This window comes from Protopterus annectens, chromosome 1.part0 (genome assembly GCF_019279795.1).
Source record: "Protopterus annectens isolate FY-2018-M chromosome 1.part0, PAN1.0, whole genome shotgun sequence".
Taxonomy (NCBI): Eukaryota; Metazoa; Chordata; order Ceratodontiformes; family Protopteridae; genus Protopterus; species Protopterus annectens.
In genome coordinates, this window is record NC_056725.1 from 473,239,685 (window position 1) to 473,255,589 (window position 15,905).

Below are 15,905 nucleotides of genomic sequence, written 5' to 3' on the forward strand. Positions count from 1 at the left end.
TTTCTTTCATTAGTGGAGTTTGCAGCATCTTATCCTTGTTTGCAGACTTAGGCAAGAGAGAAATTGGCTGTTTGGTTAAATTGCATTGCTAATAATGGATAAGTACTATTCGCTTACTGACTGCATGGCCAAAACAGGTTTTTCTATATGAACTCTTATGGTCACTGCTTATTTGTTACTCATCCATAAAAGCATGGGTTACTGTTAGAAGAAGTTAATGTAATTCAGTACTCTGTTTTAAGCCAGGGCTTTGTTGGTTTCACTGTTAATGGATCTTATTTGAATGGGCATCTGTTTGTTTATTTGTTAGTTTAAGTTTGATATCATGCTATGTGACTCAGTCGAAGCTTTGTTATACACTTTGGTTCCATGATGAAATAAACTGGTAAAAATATATACTATTTTGAAAATAAAGACTGCTTGCTTGCTTGCTAAAGTTACAAGTAATCCAAAGCAACAAAAGATCTGACCATTCCCAGAAAACACTGATAATTCAGAACATAAAATGATTAGTGTCTAAGACAAATAATGTAAGCAGGACCATTAGTGGAATGATGTGGATTACAGCCACAGTGGAAGGCATACTGCTAATTCCTACTAAGGCCAGAGCCATCATTATCAGATATTTAAAATGCTGAGGTGACTTAACCTTGAATGTAAACTAAGCTACGTATGGATGGATCTGGCCTACATACACCACCACAAATGTACAGGAGGAATGCCCTGGTAGTCACAACTACAAAATTTAGTTCCTTTTTTCCTGACAGCAATTTTGTACTGTAAAGTACTGCCAAAATCCAAGGCCTTTTAGTCAGAGCAGAGCTTCTCTACAGTTGCTCCAAACAAGACATACTGATGAAACTTTCATAGTTGGGCTATGGACTATAGCAGAATAACACCAGTTACTGAGTTCACAGCTCTTATGAGCTACCTTGTATAATGGTATACAGAAACTGGTAGTGAACTGCATAAAGCTAAATGTTTCTGTGAGTTGCATGGTCACTCTTGTGACGCAGACAACCAGGCTCAGTATACAGTGGTATGCAGCATGACCCATAATCATTTGTCTCAGCAGTGCCAAAAACATACAGACATGCAGACAAGTGCGTGTTTGTGTATACGCATTTATCCTGTTCACAGAATCCAAACAAAGTCACAACACTTGTGGCTGAGCATAAGGCTGCCATGCTATTTATCCCTATCGTTTCTAATCTGTTGCCTATTTGTCCACATGCACTTTGTCTCTGCCTGGCACAGGGAGTGCTATGCTGTGTGCCTTGCTTTGCAAGAACCTCCCCAGCTGGGTCACACGTGTCATTCTGGCACAAGTATGCTGACATGCAGCATACTGAGATACAGTTCATTATGCTGGGCTTATCCCTGTACAGTGCAAAAAAGTAATACAGACAGCACTGAGATTCAGTCTTGCACTAGGGTAATACAGGCAGCACTGAGATTCAGTCTTGCACTGGGGTAATACAGACAGCACTGAGATTCAGTCTTGCACTGGGGTAATACAGACAGCACTGAGATTCAGTCTTGCACTGGGGTAATACAGGAAGCATTGAGATTCAGTCTTGCACTAAAGTAATACACACAGCACTGAGATTCAGTCTTGCACTGGGATAATACAGATAGCATTGAGATTCAGTCTTGCACTGGGGTAATACAGACAGCACTGAGATTCAGTCTTGCACTGGGGTAATACAGACAGCATTGAGATTCAGTCTTGCACTAAGATAATACAGACAGCATTGAGATTCGGTCTTGCACTGGGGTAATACAGACAGCACTGAGATTCAGTCTTGCACTGGGGTAATACAGGCAGCATTGAAATTCAGTCTTGCACTAAAGTAATACACACAGCACTGTGATTCAGTCGTGCACTGGGGTAATACAGACAGCACTGAGATTCAGTCTTGCACTGGGGTAATACAGACAGCACTGAAATTCAGTCTTGCACTGGGGTAATACAGACAGCACTGAGATTCAGTCTTGCACTGGGGTAATACAGACAGCACTGAGATTCAGTCTTGCACTGGGGTAATACAGACAGCACTGAGTTTCAGTCTTGCACTGGGGTAATACAGACAGCATTGTGATTCAGTCTTGTACTAAGGTAATACACACAGCACTGTGATTCAGTCTTGCACTAAAATAATACAGACAGCATTGAGATTTGGTCTTGTACTAGGGTAATACAGACAGCACTGAGATTTTATCTTGCACTAAAGTAAAACAGACTGCATTGAGATCCTATATTGCATTAAGGTAGTACAAACAGCATCAAGATCATGTCTCTTGTAGTAAGGCAATAGAGACTGCATTGATATAGATTTTGTCTTGCACTAAGGTAATACAGGCAGCATTAAGATCATGTTGTTCACTAAGGTATTACAGACAGCATTTAAAAAAAACTAATTTCATGAATTATTATTTGTGACATAGGCAAGCATACATTTATATAAAATTAATCAAATTATACTAACAAGTTCACAATTACTAACGTTATACATCATACATATTGCTCCATACAATATACATTGTTCAAATTATGCCTTCTCTTAATCCTCATTCCTCCTCCAAAATCTTTTTCTGCATGTTTTGTTCCCACAATTTCCATGTAATACAGACAGCATTGAGATCTTGTCTTGCACTAAGGTAGTACAGACAGCATCAAGATTTTGTCATGCACTAAGATAATACAGACATAATTAAGATTCTGCCTTGCACTAAGATAACACAGTCATCATCAATATTTTATATTAAGAATTGTTTAGCTGTAAGTATTACAGATTAGGTAGCCCCCATACTGCAATTGGTACAAGGCACAAAGGCCTTTTATAAATCCAGCTGCCTGGCTGAAATCAGCTCTGTCATCATAAAGTGAATGGTACCAAGTTGTATAGCATTTCAGTTTCTTAATAATGGAAGTGGATTTCTATTTGATACTAAAGCAGTCATATATCTCACATGAGCTCCAGCAACTCATATACTCCTTCCATTTAGATGTTGAGCAGTTGATAAAGTAGTTGATTTCTGTTATATCCTGGGAAATAAGGAGACCACACGGTTCTGGAGTTGTAAGGCCTTTCTTTATTAAGAGCCTCCAGGTGCGCACCCATGCTACATGTTCACAACTTCTCCATAGCCATACATACACCGGAAACAACAAGTTACCAGAGAATACAGAACCAACACTACATGTTGCTAATTCCCCATAGCGCCCCTACAGTACAATAACAACATTACTTGCCCGATACTACATTCCTCCCCTCTTAAGCGCGGGAACCGCTTCCTTACATAAGAAAAACGAGGGAGCAAGTCAAAACCAATCCATCTAGTCACTTAATTTTTAAATACCTGGCTAGTATTAAACGGTTACCATACAACCTAGTTAGGTTGGTCTTTTAATCTATACATGCAATTTTAACACTGATAGTCCTTCAAGTAACTAGGTTTAACCAGTGTCCGCTTAGAACGGCGCAATGGTACCACCCTAGGTGACTCCAACTCTGGTACCGGTGTGTCCATCCCTGGAAAAGTTGGGTCCTCGGGAACCTCTCCTTCCGAGTCCCGGCGGTCTCCCTCGGCCCCCAAGATCGGAGATCCTCCTGCCGCTGCGAGCCCTTCTCCCGAAACTAACGGTATTTCCGGGGCTTGCAGTTCCATGGAGTCCTTCTCCTGTGCACTCCGCAGAATCTGGTCCACATGTCTCCTCACCACGAAACCTCCATTCAACCTCACCTGGTACAACAGTGGACCGGTGCTCTTGACAATGAACCCTGGAATCCATTTAGGTCCATAACTGAAGTTTCGCGTCATCACTGCATCTCCCTCCAAGAAACTTCTCTCTCTCCGACGTCGATCATGATGTTCTTTTTGCCTCCACTGTGTCCTCTCTACCTTAGCTCGGATGTTTGGATGCACCAGATCCAATGTTGATCTTAATCTCCGTCCTTGCAACATCTCGGCAGGTGACAATCCCGTGGTAGACTGGGGTGTAATGCGGTAGTTGAATAACACCCTTGACACTTTTGCTGCCATACTTCCGTCTCCGGCCTTTTTCATCATCGCTTTAAAGGTCTGGACAGCCCTTTCAGCACAGCCATTTGAAGCCGCATGGTATGGTGCTGATGTGACGTGTACAATGCCATTTTTTTTCAGAAAACCCTTGAACTCTCCACTCATGAAACATGAAGCATTATCTCATACAATAGTCTCTGGTAATCCTTGGCTACTGAAACTCTTCCTCAGGCATTCAATGGTAGTGGTGGAAGTGGGTGTTTTGACTGGGTAGGCATCCCTCCATTTAGAATGAGCATCCATTATTATCAAAAACATGGCCCCCATAAAAGGCCCTGCATAGTCTATATGAAGTCTCTGCCAAGGTCTACTCGGCCACTCCCATGGGTGTAGTGGTGCCGCCACAGGTAAGTTGCGATGTTGTTGACAGATGTTACACTCTTTCACAGCGACTTCAATGTCATGGTCCAACTTTGGCCACCAGAAATAACTTCGGGCTAAGGCCTTCATTCGGGTGATGCCCACATGACCCTGGTGCAGCTGTTGTAAAAGTGCGCGTCTTCCTGGGGGCGGAATTATCACTCGTGCCCCCCACAATACGCATCCATCTTGCACACTCAGCTCTGTTTTTCTCACCTCATAAGGCCTAAAAACTGGATCAGTTTGTTGTGTTGTCCAGCCTTGCTGGACCCCCTGAAACACTCTAGCTAGCACCGGGTCTTTTCGTGTCCATTCACTCAGTTCCCTAGCAGACACCAACGTGATGTCCTCCATCATCAAAACTCGGTCCTCCGTTTCCTCTTCCTTGAGATGCCCCGGTAGTGGCAGACGGCTCAGCGCGTCCGCATTACTATGGCGTTTCCCGGGCTTATAAACAATCTCATATTCATAAGCTCTCAATGTTACAGCCCATCTCTGAATGCGGGGAGAAAACATCTGAGGCACGGCCTTCATCTCGTTTAACAGGGACAACAAAGGCTTATGATCGGTGCAAACAGTAAACTTCCTGCCATAGGGGTATTTGTGGAACCTCTTAATTCCAAAAATTACAGCCAAACCCTCTTTGTCTAGCTGGGAATAGTTTGACTCCGCTGGTGTTAAGGTTCGCGACATGAACCCAATGGGTCTTTCTTGTCCATCTGGCATATGGTGTGCCAACACGGCCCCTAACCCATAAGGTGAGGCATCACATGACAGAATTAAGTCCTTATGACTATCGTAGTGCACCAAAACCTCTGAGGACTGCATTAGTTCCTTGGACTGCTCAAACGCTTTGTCTTGTTCCTCCTGCCACGTCCACAGGGTCTCCTTCCTTAATAGTTTATGTAAAGGAGCTAACAGCGTTGACAGATTTGGTAGGAACCTGTTATAATAGTTGAGTAAGCCTAAATAGGCCTTCAGCTCTGTAACATTTGTGGGTGCAGGTGCCTCTTGGATGGCTTTTACCTTGTCTGGCAGGGGGTGTAGGCCCGAGGCATCCACCTTGTAACCCAGGAACTCTGCTTCCTTTGCCATGAAAGCACATTTACTCCTCTTCACCCGTAGACCAGCCTCTCACAGTCGCCTTAGCACCTCGTTCAGAGTCTCCAGATGCTCGCAATTGTTCCTACCCATCAACAGGAAGTCGTCCAGATACACAGCCACCTTCGGAATTCCTGCCACCAGTCCCTCCATTATTCTCTGGAAAATAGCTGGACTAGAGGAAACCCCAAAGGGTAAACGATTGACTTGGAACAACCCTTTGTGTGTGTTAAGGGTAACATATGCCTTTGACCCTTCTTCCAAAACTACTTGTTGATATGCATGACTGAGGTCCAGTTTACTAAACTTTTCACCTCCCGACAGCTTTTCAAATACATCCTCCACCTTGGGTAATGGATACTGCTCCAGTTTCAAAACTTGGTTCACTGTTAGCTTGTAGTCACCACATATGCGTACAGTATTATCTGGCTTTAATACTGGAACAATTGGTGCCGCCCATTCCGAAAACTTCACTGGTTCAATTATACCTTGCTTGGTGAGTCGCTCCAACTCAGTCTCCACTTTCTTCTTCATTGCGTATGGTACGGGTCGGGGTTTGTAAAATCTTGGCGTTGCGTTTTCGTTAACGTGTATCTTTGCTGGTGGACCCCTCCAGGTCCCCAGTTCCTCTTTGAACACTTCTTCGTTGTTCTCCAGCACATCTTGCAATGTCAGCCCATGCTGTTCGACTTTATGGAGCCGTAGACAACCCATTTCCAGTTCCTTTAGCCACGCCCGGCCTAACAGGTTTGGTCCTTTACCTGCTACCACCATGACTGGCAACTGTTTGACTTTATCTTTATGTTTTACAGTTACTTTGGCCATCCCCAGTGTGGGAACTGTTTCACCTGTATATGTTTTCAAAGTCACTGAACAGTCCTGCAGCTCCTGAGCTTCTTTTAGCCATAACTTTCCATACTCAGCCTTGGACAGAACTGTCACACTACATCCCGTATCCACTTCAAACTGCACCATTTTACCATTTAAGTCCAACTGGGTTGTAATGGGATCGACTCTTTCCCACCTTGCCTCTTTCATGTTAAACATAGTAAACACTTCCTCTTCTTCCCTGGTTTGTTGATTTGTACCTTCACGCATGTGGTGTGCATACTGCCGTTTTATTTTCCGGTTTCCCCTTCTGTCCATCATACTGCTCTTTTCCTCCCCCTTTCTCGGCTGGTCCCTAGAGGGCGTTGATCGGCACATTTTCTTCACATGGCCCTTTTTTCCGCAAGCATGACATTTTTCATTTAAGAAACGACAGTTCCGTGACAAATGTTCACCGCCACACCTGTAACAGGCATACTGACCAGACTTCCCTTGTGATTTATGCTCCACGACCACTTTATGCACTGGCAGTGGGGTAGCACTCCTGCTCCCAACCCCTTCGATGGTTCTTGGTTGTAAATCACGAATGTCTTTATTCGCCGTCTCGATGGCCTGTGCCAACTTCAAGGCCTTTTCAAATGACAACTCAGGCTCCGCTAACAATCTGCGTTGTATGCAGTCATCTGCAATGCCACATACGAGCCTATCTCGTAGCATTTCTGTCAGTCTGTCCCCATAATTACAGTGTTGTGCCAGTTCCCTCAGCACTGCGACATACTCCGTTACCGTTTCATTGGCCATTCTAGTCCTTGAATTTAACTTGAACCTTTGGACTATTGCACTCGGCTTCGGGTTATAATGTGACTGAAGCAAGCTCGTCAACTCTGTGAACGATTTATCCCCTGGTTTATCAGGACTCAATAAGTTCCTCATCAGACTGTACATCTTGCTGCCTACCGAGCTCAGCAATATGGCTCGCTTCCGGCCCGCATCCATTATCTGGTTTGCTTCAAAAAAATGTTCCAACACTTCACAATACTCCTCCCAGGTCTGGGTCTGACAGTCGTATGCAACCAGCGACCCCAACATGGAACCAGACATAACTCCGGCAGGCCCAGTCTCTTCGTCGTCCGACATTAACTGCACCCCGCCGTTTTCACTCGCAGCGGACTCGGAGGCATCCCATCTCTCGTCGCCAATATGTTATATCCTGGGAAATAAGGAGACCACACGGTTCTGGAGTTGTAAGGCCTTTCTTTATTAAGAGCCTCCAGGTGCGCACCCATGCTACATGTTCACAACTTCTCCATAGCCATACATACACCGGAAACAACAAGTTACCAGAGAATACAGAACCAACACTACATGTTGCTAATTCCCCATAGCGCCCCTACAGTACAATAACAACATTACTTGCCCGATACTACAATTTCCATCTATGACATCAATAAACCTAGCTTAAATGGACAGTCCCAGGGATTTTTTATTTTGATTCAGCCTTTGTTTACATTTCAGGTTTGCTTTTCTGAGCATGCTCACCTTTGGCTAAGGGGAGTGGGGGAAGAGCGGCTGAAGGAAGTTTCAAAGGTGTTACCCAAATTCCATCTCAAATTGCCGTTGTACTGACAACAGCTCTCCCTATGAGCCATTTATTAGTTTAACTTGTGCATTTTACCCATTGAGAAAAGTAGCCATTTAGGCATTTTATAACCTAACATCTGATGCTACTCTAGAAAGCATATCAGTAATGCAAGGTTTTTAAAACATTAGTAAACAGAGTTTTTTGTTTCTTTCCTTTATTATGTGCTAATTGTGAATCCTGACCATCTACAACAGTTTTATGACATGGCTTCCACCTATAGAAAGCATCCGAGTCAGGCAAGCAGTAGTGGAAACCATATTTCTCTTTCTTTCATGTTTTGCTGTATTCTGATTTTTGAATACTGGCCTGCTGTAGTAGCTTTCTGACCTGCTAGTAATTCCATAGAAAGCAAATGTGTGACAGAAGGTTGGAACATTAGTAGACACACTCTTCTCTTCCTTTTACAGCTTCTAGTTTGATATGTGTTGATTTCTGAATACTACTAGACAAATGTACTATTTTTTATGACTGGCCTGCTTGTACATCTGTAGAAACATGAGTGATGTAAAATTTAAAAATTAGCATACACTGATGTCCCTTTTCCCTGGCACAGCTTTCCCTATTTAAAATATGAGCCAGGAGCTGGGTGCATACTTCCCCAATCCAGTGTAAATCGGAGAGGAACACAAATCCGAAGATTAGTTTATCCTGGGATCTGAAACAAGACTAGAACTGTGGATTTACAGGATATTTAAAAGTAAAATGACACTGTGGGTGGGAATGAAACAGACATGTCAAAGTGGGCATGACATCTGTTATCTTACCTCGGACCCTAATTTTAAACACTGGGATTGTCCCTTTAAGAAATGGACTTAAGCTATCTGATATTAGAGGAACATTAAAGGATGTTACATTTCAGACTAGCCCTGCTTATGTAACGTAAACATGAATCGCTTTTGTAATAGACACTTATCATCATCTTGACATGTAGATTAATAATGACATTTTTGTTCACCAATGTACAAGTCAGAAGTCACTTAGAACTCCTCTAGCCTAAGAGTAGTTTTCACATGTATGGGAAAATAGTGTCTTGTTACCATGAGTTCTTCATAGCAGGAGGAGATGGTAGTAATAACAGTAGTGCAGTCCTAAGGTGTGGACAATAATAAAGAGTTCGGGGAATTTATCTGGGAGGGAAAGAGGGTAAAGTTAAGGGGGAAAAAATGATCCTCCCAATAGAACAAGGTAGTTTAGGATTACCTGATTTAAAGGGATATTTTAGGGCTACACAGCCAAGGCTCATATAACTAACATAACATAAGCAGAAGGTTATAATTCAAATTAGAAAGGGATGATGATGAAGCAAGGAGAGAGCTCAAGAAATAAAGAGAAAGTGGGATTTTAAATTTAGATCCTTAAAGGAAATAATAACCATACAGAATATTATATTCGTAAAGTTATAGAAAGTATACTAAGAACTAAGCCAACATGAAAATGAAGAAAAGACATTTTGCCAGTAGGGATGACTGCAAGTCAGAGTTCAGAAAATAGGAAAGGGGGGGGGGGCTGGACTTTACTGGATAAAACTGGCAAAGTAAACAAGGTATTGGGAGCAAATAACTAGAGAGGGAAAGATAATAGAGTGGATGAGGCCGAAAAGAAGTTTGAACCGTAGGTTACAGAATTGCCTTCTCTACCAGGGATTGATATCAGACTACAGGCAAAGAGAAAGGGATAGGGGAGTCCTAAATAAAAAACCTGCACTGTTTTAGTTGAATCAAGAGAATAATCTGCTGTTAAAAAGGGGATAAACAGTAGGGCATATAAAATATTGCATGATAAGTATAAGAATAATTCAGAGGAGGTTTCAAAAGAATGGGAAAAGAAAGTGAAAAAGATATGTACAAAGGAACAATGGGAAGACAAATGTATGGTTCCCACGTATGTAACAAAGTCCAAAAGGTTTAGGATTTTAGCTTGGAAATGTTTGCATTGGAATTTTTATACCCCAAGCAGGCTTCAAAGAACTTTTCCTCAGGTAAATAGCAAATGCTGGAGGTGTAATAGTGAAGAAAGAGGTAAATAGGAACATTTTTGGGAGTGTAATGAGTTGGCAGATTTTAAAAATTCCCTACAGAGTTCACTGTCAGAAATATTGGGAGAACAAATGGCTGTAACTATGGAAGTTATTCTTTTGACCTGGGATACATATCTGAATTTCTTAGACATAGTAAGACCTTATTAAGTTTAATTCTGCTGACTGCCAAAACAAAGCATATTTGGAAATCAAATAATAAAGCAACTGTATTTGAAGTATTAGAAGAGAGAAAAGAACTGGAAGAGGGGTCTTTCTAAAAAGGAAGAAGTATATTACGTTGAAATGTTAATGTTGTGGGAATAATACATATAGAATAATATCCAGGAGGATGAGGAATGAAGTTTAAGAAGAAGGCAGGAGTTAAATGATTTATGTAATTTTAGACCAAAAGTTGTTATAAAGAAAGAAATAAAGTATGTAATGTATAATGTGTGCAAAATGGAAAAAAAATTAATATGATTTGTTTAATGTAGACATGACTATGTCTTATGCAATAATTTAATGAAGGTGTTAAAAAAAAAAAGAGTACTGCAGTCCTGTAGTGAAGGTTAAATGTATGTACACTGCACCAGCACCCAGTATATCTTGCAGGCAGGTAGTGTACATCATTTTACTGCCTTTACCCTCCCATGAGAAAATGTTTAGTTTAACTGACAGTTTATGTTCTTTGAGGTGGGGAAACAATTTCTAAGAACATATCCCAGCTAAAACATCTAGCAAAAACAGGCAGTAGTGCTACAAAAATACATTATATCCTCACATGAAATGAGGTAGGAGAGAGATAATTCATGCCTTAAGAAAAAAATAAATAAACAGTACTTTTATGTATCTTGTATATGGTGAATCACCAGTTTGTAGACTAAAATCCCACACTTTCTACATAAACTCTAAGCCACACACACTCACACTGTTTAATCTTCAGTGCAAGTTAAAAAGATTACTTTTAACATTAAAAACTTTTCAAATCTAACTTGCTTTAGCACTGCTTTTGTTTTTACAAGACGTCTAATTTGGTATAATTATTTAAACTGTAGTTGTTTTTGTATTGTTTTTAAAGACTGTAATAGTGTGGAGCTTTTCTCCCTGGGTGTGCACTAAAAATAGACTTCTCCCAGTCAGACTTTCCTAGTAATCAAATGTCAACATATAAATTAATAATACTGATTATAATAGGTACAGTGCTAGTTCAGATTACAATGTGCTTAACCTGCCATGATGAGAAATTATTTGATAAATTGATGGATTTCTGGTCTTTAATGAGATGCTTATAAAGATTTTAACAGAAAATGTTTTCTTTCTCTCTTCCCTCACTAGGGTTCGATTATTAGCAGTCCTCATCCACACCAGCGAATGGGCCCACCTCCTCCACCCCCTGAGGAGTTTAAGCCCCATCGACCTATGGCCAATTCAAACTCATTCCTTGGATCACTTTTTGGCAGTAAGCGAGGAAAAGGCCCAACACAGAGTCTGCCTAATTCATCTTCCATGTACTCGCACAACCTTTCTGGACAGACTGATGGACAGTCAAAGATACAGGCTCTCCATGCACAGTACTGCCATAACCAGCCAACAATGCCACAAGCTCCACCACCATACCACCACCAGCATCAGCGCTATCATGTGCCACCGAACCAGCAGCATGTCACTCTGCAAAGACCCAACCCACCAAAGAGGCCTCCTCAACTTCCTACTACTGCTACACACCCACACCTTGCACATCATGGGCGACATCCTGCCAATATACCATCATCACCATTGCCTCATTATGCTCCCATGTCACCCCACGCAATGAGTCAGACATACCCTCAACACATGCATCAATCCCAGCACACACTCCAAAAACAGGGACCGAAGCACTTTGTTTTCTCACACCACCCTGGACTCATGCAACATCCACAGCATCCTCTGCAGCAGCCTCTTAATCCCCGTCAGCAGCATTCTCAGTATGGACTTCAGCAAGCCCATAATCCTGTGCAACATTCTCAGCATGCCATGCAGCAGTCTCAGCATCCTATGCAGATTCCTCAGTCTCCTCTGACCCCTAATTCCCCTATACCACCTCATCCACCATACCCACCACTCCCACCACCTTCACCACACACACCACACTCCCCACACTCTCCTATTGGCCCACCATCTCCAGTGCCTACACATCCTGTGCATCATCCAGGTCAGCAGACAGTAGCCAACCAGGCCCAGTCCAACAGCAAGCCAAAGCCGGTGAACAGAATTAGTACAGTAGTTTGAGCAATATGAAGAAGGTTGGCTTATGTTGCATAACTTTTTCAAGATCAACTAAAGAAATTTTGGAAAACAAAACAAGGGGGTGAATCACCAGGAAAAAGAATGAATGTGTCCACAGAGGTTTTGAATGAATTTTGGGCAAACATTTCTATTGTTATTGTTGTTTTTACTTGCCATTTGTTTGCCAAAAGCCAGACGACATTTTGCTATCCTTTGTGTAACTGCAGGTGGTATACAGCTCCTTTGACGGTTGTCCATGTAGTCCAGGCAGACTTTCTACATGCAAAGTCTAGCACTGTGAACTCATTGGTACTACAGACTTGAGTTGTGCTTGAGGCTGTGTTGAAAAAAAATGATGAGTAATAGGTGGTCCCCCCAGCTGGGAGCTGGTCAGGTTGCAGATGCCCTGGCCAATGATAGTGTGGATATATGATATATACATAGGAATGCGCTGTTGCAGGAGGGAGCATCGTTGAAATGTGAGGGATTATAGCCCTTGCAGCATTATTTCCCCATCTTTTTGGGGGGATACTGTAGCATTGCTGCAATGCACAGAGATAATCACAGCAACTGTTACATTATGTACCTGAGTTGATGTATCTGCACCAGGACCAGAAGATTTCACCCAATACCCTATTTGTTGGGCAGGGTATTTCAAGAAGGAACTTTGTCTTCAGGGATGCAATCAACTGACACTTCAAGAAAGAAGATTTTCATTGGTTATGGTTCCAGATAATTGTTCTTTGTAAATGAAAGTAAAAAAATCAAACTTTATTTCTAGGCATGTTATCTGTAATTCAGAAAAAAAATGCGGTATGTGCCGTTAACTTAAGTGCTCTTTCTAGGAGCTCTTCTGCATTTCGTGCCAACATGGGTTTTGAAGACAGTTACAAAGTGATTTTTAGAACTTTTTATATGTAGACAAATATAAATATATATATATATATAAAATATAAATATATATATAAAAATATATATATAATATAAATACAGAAGTAAATATATAAATGAACTTTCTGTCACAGCATGAAGATGATGCTGTGGAGATAAATTTGTTATTTTCCCAGGATGCTTTCTGTTTGTGAGCATGCTTAGAGGAACTAAATGAAAATTGCCCCTTTGTTGTGGGTTGCTCTGGATACCTCACTGGCTGTGTGTCCTTCATGCAGAAAGCACTTTGCAGAAAATTTTAAAACAAAAAGACTTGCAAGCATGTTTTGTGATGTTTTTGGTGGGAGGGGCACTGGTCTGATTTTTGACTTTGAAAATGTATTATTAAACCCCTCTTGAAGTAAATGCTGACTTGAAAGCTTCAGAGTAAGCTGCTATTGCACTATTGTGTTAACTCTTCCAGACCACATTTGGAATCTCCTTTCCCTTGTTTTAGTGACACTGAAATTTTCATTTACCCCATTACACACACACACACACACACACACACACACAAATCAGTGGGTTGCCAATTTTGAAGTATGCAAGTCCCTTACATGACAGGCTCATCTGCATTAAAGCTCCAATTTGAGACCAAGCTAAGGGAAAGGAAACAAGACAGCTAAAAACCCCTGTGAGGACTCCCATGATGGATGTAAACTTAAAGATGAAGTTTGCTCCCTTCTCTGAAACACTGGATGTAGGATTTCCAGTTTTGAATGATAGTATTTAAGTTATTCTGGCATTTATAATCTACTTCTTTGATATGAACCAACCTGCATGATTGTCTTTAAAATGCCTTAGCTTTCCAAAAGACAGGTCATTTGTATTTGTCTGTTTTTCATGTTTAATAAGGGATAGTTACAGTATGCAAATAATTATACATTAACATTGAAAATCCTGAGCTCTGATTTGTCAGCTTGAACCAAGAGTGGCAAGGATATTAAGCACATCTGCATAATTTACAGACATATTTTAAATGTTAACATATGTTTAGAACCATCTAGAACCACTGTATAGCCAAAGTTAAACACTTCAGGATATTTGTTGTAGAGAGTTTACCCAGTTCTCATCACTATGTCACTTGGCGTTGCCTTATCACAGCATTGCAGTTTCATTTACTCTTTTTTTTCCTTTATGTAATACATTTCAGATGCCAGTTATTGGCTTGTTCAGGGAAAATGTATTTTAAGCATTTTGCCTGTGAAGCAGTACCATCCAAGTATTATGTATCTGCTGAGCAATAATTCTGTGTAGTAATCCCAGCAATGTGCCCTTGAACATGAGTGTTACTAAACAGGTAAAATAAATTATGTATTTTATTTGTGGGAATACAGTCATGTGGCAGTAAATACAGTGTAGTGCATACTTTGCTTTATGGTTTAGTTTATGTTGAATATATAAGAACCACCAGTAATGCTTGACTGGTAGTATTAAAGAACTCAGTCATTAAGCTATTCAGTGAAAGACAATAATAATTAGTAAAACCCATTCTGTTGTGAAGATTAATCAGAAAGGGGATGGAATTTTTTACTCAGAACAATGATTTTGAAAAGATGCCACATACTACTATTTTTTCTGTTTGGTAAACAGCAGTGAACAAAAAAGTAATTTTTTTTCATCACAAACATTCCTAATGATTACACCTGACATGTAATTTTTAGAAATGTTTCATCACAAACATTCCTAATTGTTATACATTATATGTCTTCTCTCACACAATAGTAGTAATGGATGGATGGGTGGCAATGCACTTGAAGTGACACCTGTTTTTTTTACATCATAACTTTAGCAGCTGGTAACAGACAAGTCAGGTTCATTTTTCATATGTGTATATCCAACAATTTTGCTTAGATAACTGCATTTCATACGTAGGTTCATAGGTTGGTACTAGGCTATCGGCCCTAGGGCCTTTACAAGCCTAGCCATAACAATTCCCTGGATATTTCTTCCCACAATATTTACTTCTCTGGACCCCTGTCTAGCAGAGTGACTGACATGATCCCAAGGGTGAATTTCCTATCTCCCATCCAATCATCAAGGTTTCATTTGAAGAGGGCCAAGGAGGTGCTCTGCTTGACATGTGTGGGCAGTCTATTCCAGAGTATGGGGAGTCTCTGGGTCAGGAACCTATCCCCTCCAGCATGTTTTGTTCATTGTGATGACAAGGTTTAGATCCTTGGAGCATGTGGCTCTGAGGGATTGGGATTTCTTTAAGTGGAGCATGTCCAACAGCTCAGGGTTTGGCATGGCCTTGTATGTTAAGTAGAGATCGCCTCTGAGCAGACGATATGCCACAGAGTATAGCTGGAGTTTTTTTAGACGGTCAGCATATGGCATTTGCTTTAGGCCTGTGATTCTTTTAGTGAGGTATTTCTGTGGCCTTTCCAGCTGTTGCAGATGTCTTGTGAGGTACATACCAAACAGGGCATTATACTCTATAATGGGTCTAATGAGGGATGAGTACAGTGGGACAATGACCTCCTTTTTTCTGGATGAAAAGCCCTTAGTGATGAGGTGTGCCACATAGAAGGATTTCCTGATTGTTGTGGCGATGTGGTTATTGAAAGTGAGGCCACTGTCCACCTGTGTCCCTAAGTCTCTCATCACACTTTCGATGTTTAGTGTACTGCCACCTATGTGGTAATTCATGGGTACATGTTTTTTTTCCAAAGG

At 41.2% G+C, this 15,905-nt stretch overlaps 1 protein-coding gene across 5 annotated transcripts in view; it reads left to right on the forward strand.

Moving 5' to 3' along the window:
• IQSEC2 (IQ motif and Sec7 domain ArfGEF 2) overlaps positions 1-14,551 on the forward strand; it is a 575,830-nt gene extending 561,279 nt beyond the window's left edge. For 3 of the 5 annotated variants that reach the window (XM_044060579.1, XM_044060596.1, XM_044060588.1), the window contains exon 14: positions 11,370-14,551. In XM_044060579.1, the coding sequence (XP_043916514.1) occupies positions 11,370-12,302 (933 nt within the window). In that variant the 3' untranslated portion in view covers positions 12,303-14,551. The remainder of the gene's footprint in view (positions 1-11,369) is intronic. The other 2 variants (XM_044060614.1, XM_044060605.1) reach the window with 2 other exon arrangements.
• Positions 14,552-15,905: the final 1,354 nt, after the last annotated feature.